This window comes from Zeus faber (assembly GCF_960531495.2).
Source record: "Zeus faber genome assembly, chromosome: 20".
NCBI lineage: Eukaryota > Metazoa > Chordata > Actinopteri > Zeiformes > Zeidae > Zeus > Zeus faber.
The window spans coordinates 18,047,444-18,072,115 of NC_137207.1; the positions used below are offsets into that span (position 1 = coordinate 18,047,444).

At 45.8% G+C, this 24,672-nt stretch overlaps 3 protein-coding genes across 4 annotated transcripts in view; 2 read left to right on the forward strand and 1 right to left on the reverse strand.

Moving 5' to 3' along the window:
* Positions 1-2,558: 2,558 nt before the first annotated feature.
* On the forward strand, positions 2,559-7,299 carry tbata (thymus, brain and testes associated; the record flags this gene model as incomplete). The annotated part of the gene is made up of 8 exons (XM_080021247.1): positions 2,559-2,751; positions 3,801-3,974; positions 4,088-4,173; positions 4,558-4,710; positions 5,647-5,728; positions 6,097-6,262; positions 6,639-6,645; positions 7,219-7,299. The coding sequence occupies 8 exons, from the start codon at positions 2,559-2,561 to the stop codon at positions 7,297-7,299; spliced, it is 942 nt and encodes a 313-aa protein (XP_079877373.1).
* A 5,617-nt stretch (positions 7,300-12,916) lies between these two features.
* Positions 12,917-16,494, forward strand: star2 (steroidogenic acute regulatory protein 2; the record flags this gene model as incomplete). The annotated part of the gene is made up of 7 exons (XM_080021248.1): positions 12,917-12,980; positions 13,444-13,566; positions 13,957-14,093; positions 14,200-14,358; positions 15,064-15,248; positions 15,667-15,754; positions 16,375-16,494. The coding sequence occupies 7 exons, from the start codon at positions 12,917-12,919 to the stop codon at positions 16,492-16,494; spliced, it is 876 nt and encodes a 291-aa protein (XP_079877374.1).
* A 626-nt stretch (positions 16,495-17,120) lies between these two features.
* The window catches only part of adamts14 (ADAM metallopeptidase with thrombospondin type 1 motif, 14), a 36,005-nt gene continuing 28,453 nt past the window's right edge, over positions 17,121-24,672 (reverse strand). For both annotated transcript variants that reach the window (XM_080021466.1, XM_080021465.1), the window contains exons 15-22: positions 24,585-24,665; positions 24,216-24,379; positions 23,966-24,131; positions 23,738-23,870; positions 23,305-23,512; positions 21,068-21,197; positions 20,383-20,493; positions 17,121-18,619 (exon numbers count right to left, since the gene is read on the reverse strand). In XM_080021466.1, coding sequence (XP_079877592.1) covers positions 18,072-18,619; positions 20,383-20,493; positions 21,068-21,197; positions 23,305-23,512; positions 23,738-23,870; positions 23,966-24,131; positions 24,216-24,379; positions 24,585-24,665 — 1,541 coding nt within the window. In that variant the 3' untranslated portion in view covers positions 17,121-18,071. The remainder of the gene's footprint in view (positions 18,620-20,382; positions 20,494-21,067; positions 21,198-23,304; positions 23,513-23,737; positions 23,871-23,965; positions 24,132-24,215; positions 24,380-24,584; positions 24,666-24,672) is intronic.

Below are 24,672 nucleotides of genomic sequence, written 5' to 3' on the forward strand. Positions count from 1 at the left end.
AATATTTACAACAATATTTTAAAAAGTGTACTTTATCCACAATTCTGTTCAAAATAACCTTTACCCGCCCTTTAATCTCTAATAAATGCCTTCCAAATATCTACATACCAAAGGTAGTTGTTATATTCAAGATAAGATGAGATGACATTGTATTTACCCGCAGAGGGAAGTCCCTGTGTTACAGCTGCAAAGAAATATAAATAGATACAAATGATATATAAATATATTTTAAAATGTATTTTCACATATTCTTTAATCGTAGATAGAGAATATCGCACCAAATTATCTCCGGAAAACATCTTTTTGTAATAAGTGCTGCAGCTGGAAGAAATTGGCAGTGACTGAGTGGCGAAATTTGAATATGTGCTTATATGGGACTCGTCTTGCGTCTCTTTCGGTATGTATGCATGGAAATGCCCTTCATAAAGTTTTCCTCAACTAAAACATGACACCCAGGATGAAGGAGTTCATGTTTCTTGAGGAAGGCCCAGTTCCTTCAGCATAGGACAAGTATAATGGTGGTAGGATCCTATGTCAGCGATTCCCAACCTATGGGCCGCGGGTATTGCAAGTGGGCTGCCAAATCATGGGCAAAACACATAGATTTTATTGAAAAAATAAATAAAAAATTATTAATTACAAAAACAAAAAATGTTTTTAAATGTTAAACAAAATAATCATTCCATGGTATTTTTTCTCTAAAACCTTCAGAAATGCATCATCACTGATAGATAGGAACTTGCGTTCGGGCGTACTTCATCCAAGCCGGACCACGATTGACTTGCTCCTGTACCCTTGCGTGATCTGTCAAACAAAAGAGAACGGTTCGGGGAAAGTATAGCGCTGAAAATGTATCAATGGGATTTTTTTGGACAGGAACGGAAGACGAACCGTTACCGCTGTGCGTGGTGTGTTCCGAGATTTTATCAAACGAATCTCTGGAGCCGTGTCAACTGCGCCGTCACCTCCAGACAAAACACCAACAGGACCAAGCCGAGCCGAGTCCAAGCCGCTGGAATTTGTTTGGATGATAAACTGAAGGAGCATCAGGGCAGGAAGAAAGTCATCGAAACGTCATGTAGGGGCACCGAGAACGCGAAGGCAGCGGAAGCGTCCTATCGGGTCCCTGGACTCATAGCCAAGGCTGGTGAGCCGCATACAATCAGGGAGAATTTATTTCTTCCACAAAAGAGATAGTGGGGGTGATGTTGGGAGAGAAGGCGTGCAAAGCCAATCCATCTCATCTCATTGTCTGGTTACTCAGTCAGACGCAGGATTGACGAGACGGCAGAGAACGTATGAGAGAGTCGTTTTGATGGAAAATGGAGACGTGGGCCAGGCGTGACGACCGGTCAAACTTTGACTCGTTTGAGAGTCTGTCGAATTTTTTGACAAAAGGAAGAAATGCGGCCTCCCGTCACCGCGATCAAAGAGCACCTGCTTGGTTTGGGGACCGAGCCGTGCGAACACTTCCCCATCCCGGATGTGCGGCGCAGCTGGATGGGAAAACCTCCTTCCCCGGCCACAGTGACGAGACCCTCGTTGGCCTGAGCGCGGAAGAGAAGGACGGTCCTGTGGATCTCTCCTGCGACAGCGCATTGAAACGGCCTTTCTCACAGAGGTACCTGACCAACCTTAGGCCTCATGTCGCTTCTGAGTATCCCGATCTGTCCGACAGAGCTGCGCGATTTCTGATGCCTTTCCCCCGACGACGTACCTCTGCGAGACTGGCTTTTCGGCGCTTGCGGCATTGAAGACGAAATACAGGAATAAAGTGAATGTTGATCCAGATCTTCGACTGAGACTGTCGTCCCTGAAGCCGGACATCAAGCATTTGGTGTCTGCCACGCAACGTCAGCCTTCTCATGAGGTGAGTTAATACTAATGTGCTCCTGTTATTGTTAGTTTTATGTTGTGCGAAAGCTCCATGGATATAAGGTTCTTTTTAACCCACCTCTTTTCTTTTGGTTTTATTTGTTTTACCATTACTGCACAGTATGTATGAGAAAATGCATATGATTGTTAAAATATACATCCTCTGAGAACGCGCTGTTTGGCTCCCGTATTACTTCTGGTCGGGTGTGAGCGGCGAGTCCCGAAAAGGGTTGAGAACCACTGCTTTAAATAAACAAGTACTGTGGCTTCGAGGTGGCCTGGGCCACTTGGCTACGCTGATGTGCATTTACAGAATGCAATTAAAGTCCATTGTGCTGCGATTCTTTTCTGTTCTTGTTTGTTGCAGGTTTCTAAGCAACATAAGAAGCAATGCACATTAGCAGCCGGAGGTCGAAGCGGGAGGCTCCCTACGGTAAATCAAAAAAAAAAGGTTTTCGTCTCAACCGTTGTTTTTGCCTGACATTTTTTTTTTTAATGTATTCTGTCCACCTGGAGATCTGAAGTGCATTGCAGATGAAGTCGTCTTTATCCTGCAGCGGAACACAACACAGGCCCGACTGCTGAACACACTGCGGTGTAGTTGGCTCTAACTTCCTGAAAAGATAAATGTCTCTCGTTTGCGTCTCTCATTTTGCATCCTTTAGGAAAAAACGGGAGCTGCAATGTCATCGGCGCACAGCCTGGATTCTCAGGCGGCCGCGGGGCAGAGGGGTGCCAGTTGTCGCAGTCGGGTGCCATTTTCCAGCGAGACGACGGAAATATCTGCCAGGAGTAGCCCCCGCTTCGGTACCTTGAGCCACCACTCGTTTTTCTCCCGCCACAACCCGCATCCGCACCGCGTGACTCACATCCAAGGTAAAAAAAAAGAAAAGAAAGGACCTTGTCTTCACATTTTTTTTAATAATGAATGAATAAATAAACATTACATTTTTTATAATGAATGTATAAATAAACATTACATTTTTGTTCCAATGTATGAATAAAATAAATAAACATTAAAATAAACACAATTAACAAATAAATAAATGAGTGCGTGAATAAATAATAAAAATAAGAATGATTATTATTATCATTATTATTTGCATTGTTGATAATAATAATAATAATAATAATAATAATCCTCATCTGGTATATAAATAATAAGCACCAATCCCTGTAACAATGTACTTGTATATCCCTTTATCTTTTCCATATTTTCCATAAGTAGGGCCCTTGTTGAACTACATAATTTGATGAGGAATTTATTCAGGATCTTCATCTTGTACGCAATATAAAAAGTCCTGTAAAAATAAGCAGCTCCACATCAAAGTTTTGCAGCATAATGGCCGGCAGGCATGTGACCAGTTGCATGCCGGCTTCTTTATCCCGGCATCAAACCTCGTCGATGGGCTTGCTTCTTTGATGGACACACACTTTTGAAGTACTTTGAGGCTTTGAAATATGGGTAATAGGGCCCCCCTGTGTTCTTATTGTTGTTGTTATTTTTATTACACCAGCTGTGATTGAGTGTTTTAGCGCGCAGTTCTCAAGATATCTCATCAGATTCCCTTTTTGTCCGCCAAGGACAGTGGATGAAAGGATCCTCCCCTCACTGTATAGGACCAACGAGGTCCGAACCACAATGGAGTGGTCCTATACAGCGAGAAGAGGTGGGACCCACTTTCATCCACACCGGCAGCCTGGCCACTACCTCGTGTTTGTGACCCATTGTGATGACGCGTTAACAATTTCCAGCAGGCAGAGGCGGCCAGGGCTGATCGACCCCCCCCCCCCTTCCTCGCTTTAAGTGAACAGAAATCCACTGTAACCTTTCCATCTAACATGTCGACTTTTGAAAAAAGGGGAGTATTCCCTCGCTTTTAAGCGAACGAGGTCCTCACTGAAAGGCCATTATTTTCCATCAGGTCTTAATGGGAGGCCGGTGTGCACAGTAAGGGACGATTGGGGTGTCACCACGTCGCTGTTTCCTCATCCCTTCATTAAGAGCCAGGTCTCCAGCACGGCCAGCGGTGCAACGTTTGCCCTTCCATTTGGTTCCTCCGCTAACTACGGGATAAATAATAAGAAGAACACACCGGGTAGGTTCCTATATACCGTACAGTACATCGTCTACGTATAATGTGTTCTAAAAATAAAATGTCATTACGCTTCAGGGAAGAAAAATCCTGACAATGCCAATGACGATTTGCAGGGCTGTTGTCAGACGCTTGGAGAGAGGAGCTCAAAGAGCTCGCCACCAAAGTCAGCCTGGCATCTAAAGCGAAGGAGAGAAAAGATGTATGTTGACTGCTGTGGTTTGTGCTTTTATTCTCTGGGAAAAGATAATTGAAAATGAGGAAAATTCGGTTATGTAAAAACAACTGGTGAGCGCATGACAACAAAACGAGTACAGTCAAGAGAGTCAAGCAGAGTCACGATTAAATACTTAAAATGCTCCAGCGACGTGATAAGAATGTCCAGATTCCAGCTGGCTCCAGGGGTGTGGAGGGATTTCTCTGAAAGCAGAGCTTTCCCCACATTCAAACCACCCTGGGGTACATCCAGGTTTGGACATTACGTGACAGAAACACGATCTAGTAAATGAAACGGGGGGACAGCTTGAGCTCCAACTGGTTTCTCAACAGTGACGGTGTGTGATTCTGTGCCGGCTCGTGGGTCCAGGTCCAGGGGCCGGCAGAAGAGGAACCGGGCCGTAGGAAGACCCAGTACTCGGCTCAGACCGGGAGGATCGTCCCCTCTGCGACGGCCCGGACGCGCAGACCTCACTCCCAGCGTTCCGGCCACCCTCAGCCGCTCCGCGACCAAGAACTCATGGTGACGCGCCGCTTTCTCCTCCCCCGGGTCGCCCAGATTTTACGCTTCGTTTTTATTGTGGAGACAAGTGCGAGAAGCGAAATGAGACCAGACGAACACGCACCGAACACGAACGGGCCGCAGCTCAGGGTTGCCGGTTCAATGCTGCGGCTCTTCCGGCGAAAAAGACTCGAGCTGGATTTTACACCGAATCCGAAAACGCAGTGGGACCCTACCCCCGGACGGAGGCGTTAAGTCCTTAAGTTTCGCATCGAGCCGGCTCTCACGTCGGCTCCGCCGCAAAAAACTCTTTGCTCTCATGAGGTTCTTTTTTTTGTCCTCTGTTTATCTAAAGCTTCTTTTTTTTTTTTTGCCGTTTTCATTTAATGAAAAGAAGGTTATATCACTACCTTTCATACAGTGTGTGAGAAAAGCGTTATTTACACATTTTTAGGATATTTTTAACTCGCAGTTTAACGTGGGTTCCGACAGCGCCGTTTAGCAGTCGCTTGGCGACGGTGGCTTCCGATCGTAATGTCTGACCAAAACTTGACCCACGAGATAAAAAGTTGAAGATAAAGACAAAGAGTCGCAGCGCGTCACATTTGCTCGTGTGCAGAAACCGACTCCCCGTGGGAGCGAATGGACTCCCGCTCTCTTGTCGTCGTTTCGTCGGATTCCGTGTAAACGCGGCTTTAGTCCCTGGTCCCTCCAGACGCGCTGGTTGTCGCCTGCGTTGTCACCGTTGCCATTCGAACGCGTCGGCGGTCGCGCCTCATTTTACGGAGGTTCCACGGCATGTGCGGAGGAGATTTGCGAACGCGCAGAAAGGGGGATAAAGGGAAAACAACATCTTCGTGGCGCACAAATCCGGCCGCCTGAGACGTTTGCGCGGCGCATCACCGCGGAGCGGGTTGCAAAATTGGTGCCTGGTGTTTCCTCTGATCTCTCCGCCAGGTTCTGGAGCTACTGTGTCAGATTCTGCAGACCGATTCCTTATCTCTGGTTCAGCAGTGGCTCCTGCACGCCGGCCTGAGAGGTAAAACACGGCCGCCCCCCCCACTTAGTATTAACTTTTTTGACTGAAAAAATCAAAGTCCTGCCACGGCACTGACTTTAATAAAGAGGGGAGGGCATTCTCCAGCTGTTATTTTGGTGTTTGCTTGGCTCAGCATCACTTATTAGTTCCATTATTTAGTCTGCAGCCCTTTTTCCTTTCAGTCCATTTGTGCATCTTGTCGATCCCTTGTTACCCCCATCCACTCCCACTGAAGGCACCAGTATACTCAAGGGGAAACAGAACGGTTTGAGCCCCCCAAAAAAAAGAGTAAATAGACTATAGACAATAATCAACAATACAGACTAAATATCACATGATCACCCCCCCTGCCACCGGCGTTCCCCCAGAGAAGGACCTTGTGACGGGGCTGCTCCAGCAGGCGTTGGAGAACGTGGAGGTGTTGTGCCACCCCGCCGCCGGCGCCCAGCGGGCTGGCTCCCTTCCTCCCTCCGCCTCCCCGTCCGCGCAAGGTTCTTTATTTGGCGGCTCGCAGCAAAAGCCCGGAGGAGCAAGGTCAGCGGCGCGCTCTCTCTCTATGGAATGTTGTTCGGCAAATAATTCGGTGCTGTTGCACCTGTGTAATGCTTTTTGCAATGTTTGCTTTTAATTTTTGTGTGTGTGTGTGTGTGTGTGTGTGTTTGTGTGTGTGTGTGTGTATTTTTTTTTTTTTTTCAATAGCGCATACCATGGAGAGCCGTCTTCCCGAAATGACAGACCAGGTAAATCAGTGTATTCTGTATTCTGGTCATCCCAATTCCTATTCTGGTCAATCCCAAGTGGGCCGAGCGTGTGTTTAACAAAACTGTCACTGGCCTTCATTTATTTTCCTGCCGTTCGAAGGCTTTTATTGTTTCTCTCCTTACATATTGTTGTGTAACGCTGTCAACAGGGCTCTCGTGAGTTTTTTCCATTTTTGCAAATAGGGAACATGGAGCCATTACTTTCTACAGATCTCATACCTCCTGTACTAGACCTCTAGTACAAAAAAAAATTATATTTGAGAATTAGATGTCATACATTAAAGTGCCAACCAAAAAAAGTATCAAATATGTGGATTTTTGTAACAAAAAAATCTCATGGATTACCACTTTAAAAAGGAAAGGTACAATTACATCTGATTTGTATCATTATACATACACAAGTATAATGATACATATACAAGTATCATTATACATATACAAGTATCATTATACATATACAAGTATCATTATACATATACATACTTTAGCTTTTGTACTGAACCCACATCCCTTTTCGTGCTTTTTCAATGGGAGGCACACGTTTCCCTGAATCACGGATGGATTCTTTTTAAAGATTTGATATTTCGAGTCAGCTCGAATACGTGTTTCCACCTCGGGGATAAACAAATGTAAACAACCAGAGGCCGAGGGACAAGGTTTCTTGGTTGCTGGATCAATGAGTCGGATCTGTTATTTCCTGCACGTCTGATTGGGCGACTCTCTTTGCAGAACGGATCGGCGGAGCAGAGGTTCTGGAAATCCATCACGAAGATCTGCGTGATGTCGCTCAGTAAACACACCGTAACATAGGCCCACTTGTTTTTTTTGTTTTTATTTTCTCCCACTCGCTCTTCCTGAAGACACCGCAGCATATACGCAGGCTTTTCATACTCTAATTCCATATCAGCCCTGCAATAAAGTGGAAACGACCAATGATAATATATCAAATTGACCAATTTTCAACGGAGTCTTGGATTTTACTATCATGGCCCCCAAAAGTAAACCCGGGTGCTCACTTTTCTTACCTGCGTTGTCTTTCTTCCTAATAGCTGTTTCTTCCTCATCCACTTCGCCTTAACGCACATACACATAAACATTCACAGAGGGTTCCTGACGCCGTTGGCCGAATATCTCTCCTTTTACAAAATAAATAAATAAACTTCCACCAAGCTTTTCCAGATCGTACACGATGATCCTCAACCATGGGCACATCCCATCTCTCATCTCCGTCTCACCCCGAAACCCGTAAAAAAAACAGTGATTCTGTAATGTGGGACGGTCCAATGCCATTTAGAGCTTAGTGTACAAGCAAGAGGGTTTTAAAATTAATTCTCAGGGAACCTGGGAGCCCATGCAGAGCGGCTACAATTGGAGTGAAAATCGGTGTTTGTTTGCTTTCCGTCACCGCTCCACCTCCGGGGTCACACATTTTCACGTTAGCACCATTTGAGAGGTAAGACAGAGATGAGAGATGGGGATGTGCTCAATTTTTAAAATGACACATCAAGGTCAGGGGTCAGTACTTCAAACAGATGGGAGGATGACGATAATGATGATGTGGGAACATCCATTATGCTGGTGTTCATGTCCACGGGCCTTGAGCAAATGAGCTCCTTATGCATTGAGTTTTTTTGTTCATTTAGGTTAATTGCATGCTTTTCTATTTTTCCGAGTTTGAGTTGCATTTTGTGTATGAAAGGTGCGATACAAAGGTTAGCATCCATCCATTGATCCATCCATCCATCCATCCATCCATCCATCCATCCATCCATCCATCCAAAATGTGCTACGGTGATAATGGCTCTAGCAGAGCACACACTCTTCCAGCCCTTTTTTTGTTTGTGTATTTGTTTGTTTGTTTGTTTGTTTGTTTGAATCTTGAATAAATCCACCCTTACCTGTTGGAAACCTGCTTTTAAGAGGCCACACTTGGGAGGAAAACATGAAAAGAAAAAAAAACAAAAAGGTAGATATCCGTGCGTGGGGTGGAGTGTGGCCCGGCTGCGACCCAGTCAGCAGATGAAGTACGTGATTTACGTCATGGACCCTTCACACAAGGACACCTGTGGGCGTGGTGATAACATGCAGCTGGCGCTCTGCCGAGAAGAGCCAGCGCGTCTTCACACAGACCAGGCCAGAGCGTTGGGGAAGGGCTTGGAGCTGCAATTAGAGCGGATGAATTATGCAACGATGTTATTAATTTGCATTAGAGCGTCAATTTCAATCATATTTTATTTGACCAACCTAAATGACTGACGTAGCTTTTTTTTCTTTCAAGGTAAAATAACGTTTCGGGATCTTGGGGCTAAAGATTGATTTGAATTATTTGATTAACAGCAATGTTGTTTATCAGCATTTCAACCATGCATGCTTTTGTGTGGTTAAGGTGGAAATGAAAGACTATTTTAAAAGATAACTGCATTAAAAAACAATAAGCTCAGTGCATTTTTGTCTTTTTAGCATTTGCCTTTTACCTCTTGATGGAGCTCATCAGCAGTTCATCAATTTCGCTCCAAGGTGTCATTCCCAATATGTCAATTTATTTTCGCTTTTGTCTAATTAAGCAATATATTTTTGTGCCATGCTCGCACCTTCTGCTCTTCTCGTCCTCATTGCTCCATAATGCAAAGCAAATGTCAGATGTACGGACACTAGTATACATTATCACGCGCTAAATACCTGAAACTCCATTAGAGACCTGGAAGGGAGGTCGCCTGTTCATTATGGGAATCACCACACACCAATTAATTGGAGCAGTAGCCTGCTTTTCTTGTTCATTTGTGAGGGTAATAACGCTGTGTCTGGAAAAATCCTCACACTTTGTTGATAGTCGGGATAAAATTCATGAAGGAAGGGACGGTGGGAGAGAAAAAAGTCCACGCAATTAAACCAACATGTTCCCAGAGACAAGTATTTGATCAGTCTGCCTGTTAGCTCAGGATTTCCTCCTTTGCCACAAATCTGATTATGTGCCTATGAAATCCGGGGGAAAAAACACAGATAATGAGATAATTAGGGGAGGGCTATTATTCTGAAGAGCCCATTAATTCCCATTCTAGGTCCACCGCTGTGACCGCTATGGAGTGCTCTTACAATAGAGAAAAAATGAATGTGACTCTTTACTCAATAAAAGTGCCCTATACTGTATGTGTCCCGAGAGTAAATGTAAGGAAGTGCACTCTAGGGCCGCCTATGGTTGATACAAAGACAAAAAGAGCCTTCAAGGCCGGGACCGTGTGTGTGTGTGTGTGTGTGTGTGTGTGTGTGTGTGTGTGTGTGTGTGTGTGTGTGTGTGTGTGTGTGTGTGTGTGTGTGTGTGTGTGTGTGTGTGTGTGATTGGCCACAAAGATGAGTCTGGGCTCAAGTCCTTTTTAAGGCATCTTTCCATTCAAGTTTGAATGGACCCTGAACGTGAAGCGGTTTTGTCTAAACATCTTTGTGGCCTGTAGAGGGCTTTGTGCGTGTGTGCGTGTGCGTGTGCGCGTGCGCGTGCGCGTGTATGTGTGTGTTTGTGTGTAAATAAAAGGTTGAGTTAACTGTTGATTGTAGGGAATGTAGATCTTCCCTGTAGGTGCCCCATACGCTAGAGAAAGTGTTATGAAGTGTTCTATAGGATTCCCCTTTCATAAAGCAAATGCTGTACTATGGCAGAAAAATGCAACTATATCCATAACCATATAGTGTATATTCCACGGGTGAAAAAGGCCCTTTTGGGATTATCGCCCCTGCGCCGAAAATGCTCTCTGAAGACCCTGTCGTTTGTCGATCTACATAATTTACTTTTAAGTGGTAACCCTCATGTCAAGAGAAGCCAGTGAACATCGTCTCAGAGAAGCCGGCTCCCTGCGGGGTTCAGTGGTGTGCGGGGTTCAGATGCCACGGTTAAGCACTGCCGTCACTTGTTCAAGTCCTGTTCCTTTAATCAGATGACAAACCTTCCAAGGATTCAGTCGCTCAAAGAGATAAGATGTTTGCTGAGGACTTGAAGGGTCAATGCCGGGTGAGCTTTTGAAAGCTGGTAAAACAAGTGCGCGTTTAAAAGCACCTGGAGACCGCAGCTGACTGGATGTGGATGTGTGGATGTGCCGGTGGACGGACGCTTCAGATGCTCCCTTCCAGGGCTGTTGTCACAGGTTCAAGTCCTGTTCTTTTATTCAAATGATTGGAGGAGATGACCCGACTTGGTAGCTCAAAGATAGATAATCAGCTGCTGGGGGTTCAAGTGATCTTCTGGGAGGTGGCGTGATGGTGTTGTTATCGTGCACCCAGAACACATCTGCATATGTTTGGCAGGCGGTTGGTTTGACTCTCTCTCTCCGCCCCCGATCGCCATAACAAGCCCCGCAGCAGTGGGTCTTGGTGCCCGCTGGCCTCTGGGAACGATGACACGTGGAGGTCTTTCTGAGAAAAAAAAAAAAACACGCACGGCTGAAACTTAAAACCGCCTTGTAACTGACGGTTTTTGTACGAAGGAAGATAGTATTTCACTGAATATTCATGTCTCCCTGTGAGTGGAAAAGTGTGTCTGGAAGAGGACAGCCATGCCTCGTGACATGTGATGTATGCCTGAACGAACACTGCTGACATGATTGAGACGCTGTTCAGCAAAACCAAGAAGTCAATACTAACGTTCCAGTTTTCGGTGTGCCAGCTGCAGCACACCTCTTTCTCTCAGAAAGCCCCCCCACCAAGACCCCCTTGAGGCGCCAAGATTTGTTGTTTGTTGTTGTTGCGATCCGGCTACCGTGGCGTCCGCGTTCTGGAGCTGCGATTATGACACCACCTTTGGGCTTCCTGCAGTTAGCTGCTGTCCTCTGTGGTGTGATGGGTTCAGATGCTGCCTGTTGGTGCTGTTGTCACAGGTTCAAGTCTGCCGTGTGCCATCCAAGTCCTCACCATTGTTTGGTGATGACTGGCGGAGACATCAGTTGCAAGTCTCCTTGGTTAGATTCTGAAAGAGCTTTTGAAGGGCAGCACCCCAGAGGTGTTTTTAAAAGCACCTGGAGACTGGACGGGCAGCAGCATAATTGCACACATCTATAGATGTTTGGTGCTATGAATCCTTATCTAACCATTCATTGTCTATACAAAATAACAACAGGAAACTGCAAGACATCTTAAAATTTTTATCACGCACAGCTTTCTCTCTGAAAACCCCCAAGCTTCATCATTCCCAGAGGCTGGGGGGGTGCCAAGTCCCCCCCCAGACCCACCACAGCAGGATTTGTTGTTGTGATCCAGCTACCAGGGCAGAGAGGGAGTCAAACAGGCTTGCCACTTCACATCTGTGGATATGTTCAGGATGTGCTGTCACAACACCATCACACCACCGGGTCACCTTCACACACAGGCTTGGCCTCCGGGCACTTTTAAACGTGCACTTGTGTTGCCGGCTTTCAAAATATCATCTGGACTCAAACCCTGAAGTTGACATCCAAATCTCTTCACACCACAGAATCTTATAAAGTGCCTTTTACAGGTGTGGTTACTGGGATAGAGAAGGGGTCAAACCGGCCACCTGCCCGACTGTGTTCTGGGCGTGCGATAGGAAAGCCATCCCGCCACCAGGTCTCCTTCACACTCAGCAATGGTCTCCGGGCACTTTTAAATGTGCCCTCGAGGTGTTGCCTTTCAAAAGCTACCTCGGCGTTGAACCCTCAAATACCAAAGCCCTTGGTGCCACTGAGCTTTGTTAATGCCCCCTAATCATTTAATTAATGTAACATGACTTGAACCTACGACCAAAGCACTGGAAGGGCGTGTTTGAACCATTGTGCCATCAGGTCACCTTGACATTCGACGTTCATCAGGTCCTCAAACACCAAATCGTCATCCGATATCGTACCTCTTAGAGTCAGCGAGGCCTTTGAAGGCCGGTTGTCGCCTTCAGTCCTCTGAATAAAGGGACAGGACTTGGCTGGAAAAAAAATGGGAATTGAACCTGTGACAGCAGCGCTGAAAGGAAGCGCCTGGAGCCATCAAACCACAGAGTCCTACTCGGCCTGCAGCGTCAATGAGATGATGCGAACCGCACCTCCTGATGCCCCTTTGGTCAAAGAAATACTGCAAAAGTGTTTTCTAGGTGCCCCTATGATAGAGAAAATGGTGTAAAGTGCCCTCTAGGGTGCCCCTACAATAGAAACACAACCTTTACAACTCTTAGACCTTAGCCTGCTGTCCCTTGAGAGGACATTACTGTTGACCATAAGAAGGTCATTGTCTCGTGAGACATGAGCCTCTTTCCAACTTTTGTAGACCCGCTCGTCTGTTCCTGCGTGCGGGAGTTTAGCCTTGAGGGATGATTCAGAATGGGTCTTATCTCCTTCCACAGAGCCTCTTATCTCCACACAATGTCCTTCGCCAGCCCTATAAAGCCCGGAGCCGCACACTCCCCGGCCGGCCGGCCGTCACCCGTCCCACACGCAACATGCTGCCGGCTTTGGTGAAACTCTGCTGCGGAATCTCCTACCCACATCTGAGGAGCACGACAGGTAAAAGACAGCAAAACAGTGGTGTCCGTGTTTGTGTTTACATGCAGGGATGGGATGCCGGTGGATTTATTCAGTCATTGATGTTTCCCTTTGTTTGTTCTGTTCTTCCATTAAAAGTTGTATTACTTTTTTAGGACTGTTATTGTTATTATAGACTGCTAATATCATTGTATGTCACTCTTTGACTATTGTTCATACTGGATGCTATATTTGACTGCTAATACTTCTGGAAGCCACTTTTCTTGCTGTTACTGACACTTTTTGACTGGTGCTATTACTTACTCTATGTCACTTTTATTAGTAATGCTGCAATACTGTAACTTTTTGCCATTGACTAACTGCTACATGCCCATATCGGGCTCACTAGTTAACTGTGTACATATCTGTAGAGAGATAGTGTACATACTGTATGTGTTCATTTGTATCTCATATCTTATCGGATCTTATTCTATCATTGGCTCAGGACTTCAACGCGCTGCCATCACGGTGATTGGCCAAGAGCTCAGCGTCCTGCAGTGCTGGAGCCAGATCCAGCCGCCGGAGTGGAGGAGCCACGAGGGGCCAGAAGCCGTTTTAACGAGCACGGGTAAAATGCAAATTGAGGGCGACGAGGCTCCGCTGTTGTTAAGCTGCGTTTAAGCTGCGTCTTCTGCCCTCACTGCGCGTACGCAGCTATGCCGCGAGCTAAACAATCCCGGAAAGTACCCGAGACAGGAGCTGACTTCAAGTAGCGGCACGCAGATTAACGATCAATCTTTATGCAAATTAAAATAACTTTTTAATAAGCAGCCAAATGTCATTAAATTCTACATGCCGCACCTTTCAGTACAGATGATGCATATATATCACCAACCCATGATTCGTATGCAGAATCTTGTGTCTGCTTAATTTAGGAGGGACAGAACACGGTGGGTGATGACAAAGTACTCATGAAAAAGCTTTCTTTGTTTTTCTTCTTTTTTTTTTTGTTGCCCAGAGCACAACGTAGTCAATCCAAGCCACACGTCGCTGAAAGGCGAGGACCTATTCTATCGATGCCAAGGCCAAGAGGCGATGAGAAAGGCCCTGGAGCTCCTGGAGAGCGAGGAGGGATGGAGGCCGGAGGCGGCCGTGGTAGAAAATGAATCCAATGATCCGAATGCCGACTTCACAGACATTTAATTGTTTCCTGACAAAGAATATAATCTCAGTTTCCCTTTCGCGCTGGTATCTCCTCCAGGAGAACGGCGATGTGATCTACAGCAAAGTGATCCCTGGCTCCAGGAAGGTCTTCAGGCTGGAGGCCGAGCTGGAGGCAAGCGCCGAGGAGCTGTACGACATCTTGTTTGTGAAAGTGGAGGAAATGCACCGGTGGAACCCAAACATCCAGGGAATTAAAGTAAGGTTTATTTTTTACACCTAATAAGACTATCGACTTTATTGTCCCCAAGGGAGACCCGCCGGACGACAGTACACACAACAGCACGCAGTACTAACAACGTGCAATGACAGACAACAGTACACACTCAGGCCTGATCAGCGAGGCCTATTGTTCGAGGCCGCCATGTCTGCAGGGATCAGGCTTTTCTATTGAGGTTGCAATGCGTGCGATGGCCTTTTTGTTCAGCTCCACGAGGTTGTTAATGAGGAGACCAATTTAATCGCGTGAGAGTTTTCCCCGTAGTTAGTTATCCGTTGGTAACGGATCACATGTTAAGGAAGCAGGTGGAACAGTACAGTAGGATGGGCTGAATAATGCTCTAGTACAACAATAGGAGGAGATGGGGAGGGCAACATAGAGTCCTTTAAGCTTGCGAATGACTGGTCTTTGATGGCTCTTTTTCTGGGTGTCAATAGTGTGCCGGTCGAGTCTGTTGGTGGTGCTAGAGGAGGAGGTGCAGCAGGCATGTAATAAACTGTTAAACCGCGACTTTAGAGCGCCACACATGGGCTCCACATTCGTCACTACGTCACCATCCGTAGAGTCACAGCAGTAGCTATTTTAAAACAAATTTTTCCTTCATGTATCATACCTTTTATGCAATCCACGTGTGACTTGCTGAACATTTTATTTTTATTTTTATTTCTATCTGCTGTGTTGCAGGTGCTTAAGCGCATTGGGACCGAAACTATGGTCACACACGAGGTATCAGGCAAGACGGCGGGGAATCTGATCGGACAAAGAGACTTTCTGAGTGTCAGACACAGTTCCAAATGCAAATCCCACATATACCTCGGAGGAGCCGCAACCCAGCTGGAGTCCTTCCCAGTGCAAGAAGGCTTTTTGAGGTGGGACGATCTCCACGGCTTTAGCCTGGGATTTTCCATTGGCCTCAGCCAATTACGCACTCACTTTATTGTATTTTTAGAGCTTATTTTGCGTAATCACCGGGTGTCATCAGATTTCACTACATATGAACGTATGTATGTGTATGTGAGAAATAACCTCCCCTTACTCAATATTACAGCATATATACATATTTATAATATATATATATATATATATATATATATATATATATATATATATACTGTATATATGCTGAAGATGGGTCATAGAATCATCCAAGTTGCTGTAAAAGGCAATTCAATTCATGAGTATTGGAAGCTTAATGGCACATGTATACCAATAAATCCTTAATTCTCACGTGAGTAATGGAGTTTTTTCCCCATGCATCCATGTGATACTACGTGATGGTTCCCACAGAGCGGAGGAGGGCCCGACATGCATCGTTCTGGAGCCTCTGGACCAGTCCAGGTGTCGCTTCGTGTGGCTCTTGAACGTGGATGTGAAGGTGGGATTTCACATGTGTTTGTTATTCATACATTTGGCGTGTGTTACCGTGGCGAGAGGCTTTCGCTTCGTATCCCCCCCCTCCCCGGAGGAGATAGATGAGGTGCGATCTCATCTTGTTTGAGATGAGCCTATAGTACGGGGCTTTTGTGGTTCTGGGAGACAGCTATGAGAAGATCTCTCCCCGGTTCTTCCGCGTCGTAATTTCCTTTCTATTCATCGATCACCATTATTTCACTACACACTGAAGGAGTAGGGAGACCCGGCTTCATGCTGCTACTCTGAGGCGTGAAGATGAAATTTGAAAATAATTAAATGTGTTGAGTGAAATATACTGTATAATATATTGTATAATTCACATTCAACCACATTCAGTTATTTTCAAATTGTACATTATACACTCATTCCTTTACTCTGAGTGATAATAACCACTAGTCTTAAATCTACTTCCAAAGAACACTTTGCCACGCCCAGCCTTGTTTCCTTCCTTCCTGTGGAGAAAATTACCATAACAAAAAGTATCGATTCACACAGTAAAAAATGCACCAGGATACAGGAAATCACGTCTTAATTGTTTCCCCAAATTGTGAGGGAAGATCTTCTCGCTCTTATTATTTCTAGGGCTGGTTGCCCATGACCCTCGTCAACCAGGCCTTGCCACAAGCGCAGCTGGAATTCAGCCGACACCTCCGCAGACGCTTGACGTCCGGCGTCGCCCCCGTCCTAACAGCTTCCGGATGACGGATGGGAGATGAAAGAAGGACCTAGCTGCGTTCCGCGCGGCTGCCGTTTCCTTTTCTGCCACGACGTGCCAGAGATCACAGTCAATTAGAGCCAACCCACCCCCCCATCCAACGGCCACAGAGATGGAGGAGGAAAGGAGAAGGCCTTTGATAGGAATTTAATATACAGGCGCTCGGCTGCACAAAACCCCATTAGGAGAAAAGCGGGAAATGTGGGAATTTACGGGAAACTTATTGTTCCCATTATGGTCGGAATGACTGGCGGTGAGGTGTTTGATTGCTATGAAAATTAAAAAGTGAAATGAAAGAAGACACCTGTAAATTGCTCCCTTTTTCGAATGAAAATTAATCAAATGTAAATTGAGTGACCTCTATGAAACCAGGCAAGGGTGAACTTTGGATTTCATAATATAGGCGTATATATCTTAATAAAGGCCTATATTAAGCATATATATATATATATATATATATATATATATATATATATCCTAATATGAATATATCCACATGATAAGTACAATCTGCCTGTTGAGTCATTATATAATTCACTTTGTTCATTCAAGCTGAAGGAAGAAGAAACTGGGGCAGAGGAGATTTCCAAATTTTCAGTTTAAAGTTGTATTTGACATTTTTTTCTCCATACCATTTAAAAATTCAATAAATATTAACATTTAAAGCTTTCATTCATGTACGTATATACAGGAACTATACAATACACATAATGACGTTATGAACGGCGATGCAGGAATGGTCGGACCGACCGCACTCCGTAGACTTACAGCGTCGTCTGCCTTTCCCAATTGCAAAAATAACAATAATAATAATAATAATAATAATAATGCTTTTCCATTATGTTTACTGGTTGTTAAATTCTTTTCATAACCGGGTGAAATTTACACTATATACAATATTATTTGAAAAATATACCAGTTACAAAAAAAAAAAATTACTATAATGTGTTTATCATTAATCTTTTTCTTTAACATACGTGATTGACTTCCATGGATGCGGAAGGGCTTGCTACAGTGGGGTTGGCTTGCAAACAGACAATTCTGCGTTTTAAAAAATACATAAAAAAAAAAAAAAAAGCACCGGGAACAGAGAGGTTAAAAAAAACTCCAATTCGAGGAGCCATGCTACCACTTCAAGGTGTGATGCCTCCCCCCAAAATCACGGATTTTTTTTTTCATGCCACGTGTTCACAATATAATTTCAATAGTAGTTCTAATGCACTTGGAAAAAAAAACAGGCTTACACAACTGTACACAGATTAACGATGAGCAATGCAGTCGTCACATTTTGAACATGTTTCGTAGTCATTTTAGTTTACAGCACCTTTGTTTAACACCTTTTTCTTTTTCTTGCATTTCATATTTGAAGCAGAGAGGACAGAGACGTCGCTCTGTAGTTTTGCTGAGGTAACCATCTCTGGTTTAAGTCCACTGGCATGGGAAAAAAAACAAAAAAAAACAAAAAACAATTAAAATAACAATTGCAGCGATGTGTGAGCCCATCTGATGCTGCAAAGGATGAGCCGCTGAACTGGACCGTGTTGCTGAGCAGCTGCTTCACAGGTTAAATAGCAGTTCGTGTCTTAGCGGACAGGGAGTCCCTCTGGGGTCCTAAATCGTCCCTTCTTGAGTGGGCGGCCGCCGGGGCTAAAGTGCTGTTGGGACTGTGCTCTTTGGAGGCGGCTCTGTCGGGATCCGCCACCGGGGGCCGCGGCGACCTCGGGGGCACCGGGCTGCCCGTGGGGGAACCCTGGGACGGTGCCGGGACAGTGCCGACGGATCGGGGATCTGGAGAGCCAAGGGAGTCGTGGTTTGGTGAGGCGGCGGAGGCCAGGTCGGTGGAGCGAGGTCGTCTGCCGGCGGCCTTAGTGGTTTGCGGCGGGCTCTGGGTGGTGGTGGTGGAGGCGGGCAGGGTGGCCCCGGGCGAGGCGGTGGGGTAGTAGTGGGTGGTGGTCTCGGGTGCAGTCCTCTGGGGATCCGGGGCGAGCGTGGAGAGAGCCTCCTTCTTGTTGCAGGACTCGCAGCACAGCTTGTTGTATCCGGGGATGGAGCAGTAGCGCGCCAGGACCTCCATCTGGCAGAAGATGGATTTGTCCCCCAGGCATGGCTCATCTGGAAATAGATTGAGTGATACAAAAAAAACAAAAATATATATATATATTCACTCACCTTGTTTCAATTTATTGTCTCGTTACAGTCCCCTGGAGGAAATGTGCGGTCGGTGTAAACAGCGTGAATCTTCTTTAATATGGCAACCACAGATTTGATGGTATCCAGGCAGAACCAATAAGGTCGGCCGCTTTTTAATATTTTGTTCTATGTCACTTGTAGTATATATATATATATATATATATATAAATAAAACTTGTATTCTTCCTTGCTGTTCTTTTATTTTACCCTTAGATTACATTTCAAACGATCATTATTTATTTTGATTTGTTCGGTGTCCTGGCTCTCCCGCTCATCACTCCTGGTGAGGTGTACAGCAAACATAGACACGCTCAGTGAGCCCGAAATATCGGAGTGATGAGCTTGAATCACGCCCAGATGAGTAGAACCCAACAGGTGGGTGCAGGGGGGGTGGTGGAGGGAGCGCAGCAATGCAGCGGGGAAACAGGGCAGCAAAGGAGGTGGGGGGAGGGGGGCTGGTTGCTTAAATAGGCCAGCCCGGAACGTTTTGTTGCGTAGCTGAACAAAAAAGGGCGCGGAAACGTGCGGCGCCGTCCAGTTGTCTGACGGAACCGGCTCCTAAAGCTACGCCTCATTTGTTTTGCTGGGTGTTTTTTTTTTGTCCCCCCCCCTGCTTTGGGAGGGATTGTAAAACTGAAAAGCCTGTGCACAGGTGTGGTCAAAAGCCCCTTTCCCACTTGCACTGAAAGCGTAAATCTACCCGAAATGTTTCGTATCGGCGTCATGTGGGAATGGGATTCGGTGCCGATGTTCCGCAAAAGTCGTTCCGTAAGTTTTCCCACTCTCGAACTAGTATCATTTCCGGGAAAATGCCGGTCCGGCCGTGAATGGGAAGTGTGTGGGAAAGGAAGCAGTAACTTTGCCCTGAAGCAGATGTGGAGCCGAATCCAAATGAAGCACAAATAGTGGGTTAGTTACGAATATTTATTTTATACGAATATTTAAAAAATAAATTGTTTTGGGGAAGAAAAAACAACATCCGGATCAATGGTGATTCAGGAACCACGGAGCTCGGCTGCAAGGACCAGAAACTGAAACACGTCCAGTCTCTACGGAGACAGGTCTTAAATGTAATTCTTTTTCTTCTTCAAAACGCCGCTCGGACCCTCGACGTGTCATTTACAGTGAATGGCGCCGTGCGACCCCTGCACACGGACAGGGAGGGGGAGAACGGGTGGAGAAGGTTCATTCTCCCGAGGCACAGGGTGTAGGACAGGTTGAAAATGATCACGCCGATTTAAATAACTTCGGGTTCGGGGTTATTGCGTCCGGGGACGGGGGCTCTGTCCCCAAAGCGCTGGTCAAAAAAAAAACCCCAGATCTGTCGCCTCGCCTCGTGTGATATTAGACGCCTCTCGCGCGAGAATTGCGTAATGTAACCGTAACAGTCATCTGATGTAGGGACAGACTACAGACTGAGCTTTTCCGTAAAGGAGACGAGTGACCGCCTACTGCCTCTTCCGGATATTTTTTGCGTTACGCGTTCCATGGGGGAAAGGGGCTAAATGCATTTGTTTCCGGTGAATGTGCCGTCGTTCCTATGTTGACACACAGTGTATAACCCCGACGCACACCATGCAGGCTGTAGAGCTGTGCTGATGTCCTCCCTTAGAAAAAAAAAAAAAACCCCAAACAGATCTAAAAGATGTTGTGAAGCAATACGCCGCCCGAAATCGTCGACTTACTCGAGGAGATCTTGTGGACCGGGTTGTCGGGAAATCTTTGGTACACGCCTTCGTCCTTCACCGTGGAATTCTCCGCCATTTCGGCCGTGAGCGAGGGTGGCGAGCTCTGCCCTGGAGTGGGACGACAGCAATGGATTGTACTCCATTTGAACCGCCCTCTATTCTCCCGGTATTTCAAATCACGCCTTCGCACAGGTTTAATCAATTATTTTGTTTTGTGAGTGTCTTTGGGTTTCTTGAAATGTTTGTTCCCACACAAAAATATTGTTTTGTTTAAAAATGATTGAACTTATGAGGACTATCAAGTGAAAATGATAGTTTCCTAGCAACCATCGATCTGGCGGCTGAATGACTCCGCCTGCAAAATGCGGACAAAAATAAAAGTGTTCAATTATATTAAATGAACATTGCGTGATACACTCCCATGGCAATTCATTAAATTCATGTTGAATATTCCTTTGCCTTATTACAGCAGGTTTCTCCAACCTTTTGCAAGATTTAACAATGAAATAATCCCAAGGCACTATACAACCACTAAAAATGACAGATAAATGACCCGGGAGTCTGGAGTCACTCCCGGCAAAGAATAAACCTTGTGAAAATAGTTTCTGGGGACTTATTTTTGGTGTCCGCCACAATCCCTATTCAGTGTGACTGAGTTACTGCTTTGGCATTCCGCTCTTACCCGGGCAGGGGCTCAGTTTGCAGATCAGGACCGTTTCGGGCCTGTCGCTGTCGCAGTGTCCGATGGTGTTGTCGCTGGCTCTGCACACCACCTGTCGCTGCTGGATCCCCTCGCCACAGCTCACTGAGCACTGGCACATCGGCGAGAGTAACAAAACACAAGATGGGATCTATTCAGCACCCGGTGGGTAGGGTCACCCATTAAAAGGAGGATGGTTTGTTAAAGATATAACCTCTGAACAGTTTGGATCGCTGATCACAAACCATTCCGTCTCAGGATTTCATTGTTTCAACTGATTTTTATTTATTTTTAATCCATTGTTTCATTTATTATTATTATTATTTTACTTTTTTTCCTCTTTAACTCTATACTTCTCAACATCATTACAAATGAGGCTAACGATGATGTAATGATAATGATTCTTTGACACTTAGATAAAGTTTGAATAGATGAATGAATGAATGAATGCATGTGTGAATGAATGAACAAACAGCCAGATCACAAATGTGAAAAAATAGTTGCCCCCCCTTAAATTAATTTTTTATGTCAAGCTTTAAAGACATTAATAATTCTAGAATAAATACAACAAACAATAAACAATTAGAGAAAAAAGTGAATGTTTTGAGATGAAAAGTTGAGGATTCTGTGAGATCAAAATCATATTTTGGTTTTATTCTCAAAAATGTATTTTATCCACTTTTTTTATTACCCTTAAACTTAATAACTGCCACACCAAACTTGTAATTCCCTTTGTCTAATATTACATTTTGTCTAAAGGTGTGAAACGATTCAGTGTGACATGTAAATATGCAATAATATAGAGGTAACCAGGAAGACTATTCTTACAGCACTGTAGCCAGAAAAACAGATAGGATCGGACCCTAACCCCATCCACATGATGTAGAAGAAAACGTGATTCATCAGACCAGGCCACCTTCTTCCATTGCTCCATGGTCCAGTTCTGACGCTCACGTGCCCATTGTAGGTGCTTTCAGCGGTGGACAGGGGTCAGCATGGGCACTCCGTTCTGCAGCTACGCAGCCCCAAAAGTAGCAAGCTGCGTGTGTGTCTGTCTGTTCGGACACCTTTTTATCATAGCAGCATTAACTTTATCACCATTTTGTTCTACAGTAGCTCTTCTGTGGGATCGGACCAGATGGGCTCAGCTTCCCCACACACATCAATGAGCCCATGGGCGCCCATGACCCTGTCACCGGTTGACCGGTGGTCCTTCCTTGGACCACTTTTGGTTGGTACTAACCACTGCATATCGGGAACACCCCACAAGACCTGGTGTTTTGGAGATGCTCTCACCCAGTTGTCTAGCCATCACAATTTGGTCCTTGTAAAAGTGGCTCAGATCCTTAAGCTTGCCCATTTTTCCTGCTTCCAACACATCAACTTTAAGAACTGACTGGTCAGTGGCTGCCTCATATATCCCACCCCTTGACAGGTGCCATTGGAACGAGTAGAACAATGTTATCCACTTCACCTGTCAGTGGTTTCAATGTGGTGGTTGATTGGTGTATATATATATATATATTAAATATTATACCTGTTTAGCCAGAAATAGCTCGACTCTGGCATCTGAGGTTGCCTAGCAACCATATACTGTATATGGTTACTGTACTGATATATACTGTTAATGCATATCAACAGTGTGATGTTTCTTGATGAAGTCTGTTCGTTGGTTTACACGGCAAGTCCCAGAATGTCATTAGAAAAACAGTAACTTTTTTTTTTCCAACGTCCGGGTTTATGCACGTCTTGGCTCTAAGTTAGATTTTTCAGTTTTATTCTTATGGGGACTTGTTTTTGTAAATGTTCATCCATAGGGACAGTTTGCTGACCACAACAGCCTACACTTATTATCAAATTCACCATAGTATGGAACGGAGATTTGCCTTGGATCCCGCCACCAATGGAAACGGCATATAGAGCAAATTACAGTGTATGACTGTTTCTTAAAATGTGCCAGATTAATAAATATTAGTTATTTATAAAAAATCGGGATTCGTTTTTTACACAATAATCACACTAATCATTCCACTTTAATTTAATTTGTTTTGTATTTCTTGCATGCTTTACACCTCAGAGTGCTAAAAGCACTGGTTCTGTTGCCATAAGCTCAACTTAATTTACTGCTTTGGAATGGGGGTCAAGTCACCATTCAGCATGAAAAAAAAACAGTCTGCTTGCGTTTGTGATGGAGGTGTGGAGCACCTCACTGCACCCACCTGAGACCAGGCCCCAGTCCTCCACTGGGCGGGGCAGACCGTGCCGTTGCAGGCCCTGCGGACCTCCGGGCGGTCGTCGGTGCAGTGCTTGGCGTGGACGGACCGGTGTGTGCCGTTGGAGAGCGCCTGCATGCACTGCACCGCCCTGGACTGGTAGCCCAGCTTCCCGCAGGTCTTGCTGCAGGGACTCCACTCCTCCACCACCCAGCTGCGAGGCGAGTGGGCAAAGAGAGCAATTAGTGCCGGCATGTCATGTTTTTGACGGCAGAGGCGCCCAACGAAGGTCTTCACTTGCGAGTCAGGGCAATTATCCCTTGAATCTATACGGGTAAGAGGATTAGCCAATGGGCCGTTTGTGCGGAACAGGACTTCATGTCTGAGGGATTACGTTCTCCTTCACAGGAGTGGAGGTGGTCGGTGGGGGCGAACTCACGTGGGTGGGCTGCACTCGTGAACGTTGCAGCGCTTGCGAATGGGTTTGGGCTTCTTGCTGGTTTCGCAGAAGTTGCGGTGGACCAAGCGGTTGTCGCTCTTCCTCCGGCATCCGTACTTGGTGTACTGTATACCTGAGGGAACGGACGCACATCAACCCACACACCGTAATAAACATGGCTGCGATCACACGGATGGATATACGATGCGCTTCGGGGCGACTACCAACCTCCACCGCAGGGTTTGGAGCACTGGGACCAGCTCTTGAGCGCCCACTCGTAGGTGTCCAGCTCCGCCAACAGCACATTGTTGTTGGTGATGACGGGAAGCAGGTCTTCGTGAATGATGTACTTATAGGTCAGGCTGATTTTAGCGTCCTCCTCTTGCGGAATGACCTGAAAGCAACGTAAACAGACAAGCGGTCAGACGGCGACGGCGAGCGGATCCAGTTTATGGCAGGGGCCTGACGCTCGGCTCACCAGCACCACAATGCCCTCGTGGAGCGGCCCGGCCGTCTTCAGGCTCTCCTTCTCGTCGCTCACGGAGTACTCCCACTCAAGGCCATTCTCAATGAAGGTCCTCGGCTTGGCGTCCTCGCTCTTTGCGTTCAGGATGAAGTTTCCCGTTGCTTGGTTCTTAACCGCTGTCGATGAACACAGGGAGGAACAGGGAATGAATGGATGAGTGGAGTGGTGTGGCGGAGGGGTTTTATTAAAAAAAAGTTTCTGATTACTTCAATACTACTTCATCTAAATGAAGTTTCAATCTCAAACTACTCTCCAGGTTTAACTTGGACCTTGCCAACTTTTGATTTCTGCCGTTTCTCCATAGGATTAAGGCAGACTCACCAATTATGTGAGGTGACGTCTCATTTTCTTCAATAACAATGTGCCGGGCGCCCACTGGGATGTCGAACATTTTCAGCATGCCTGGCAG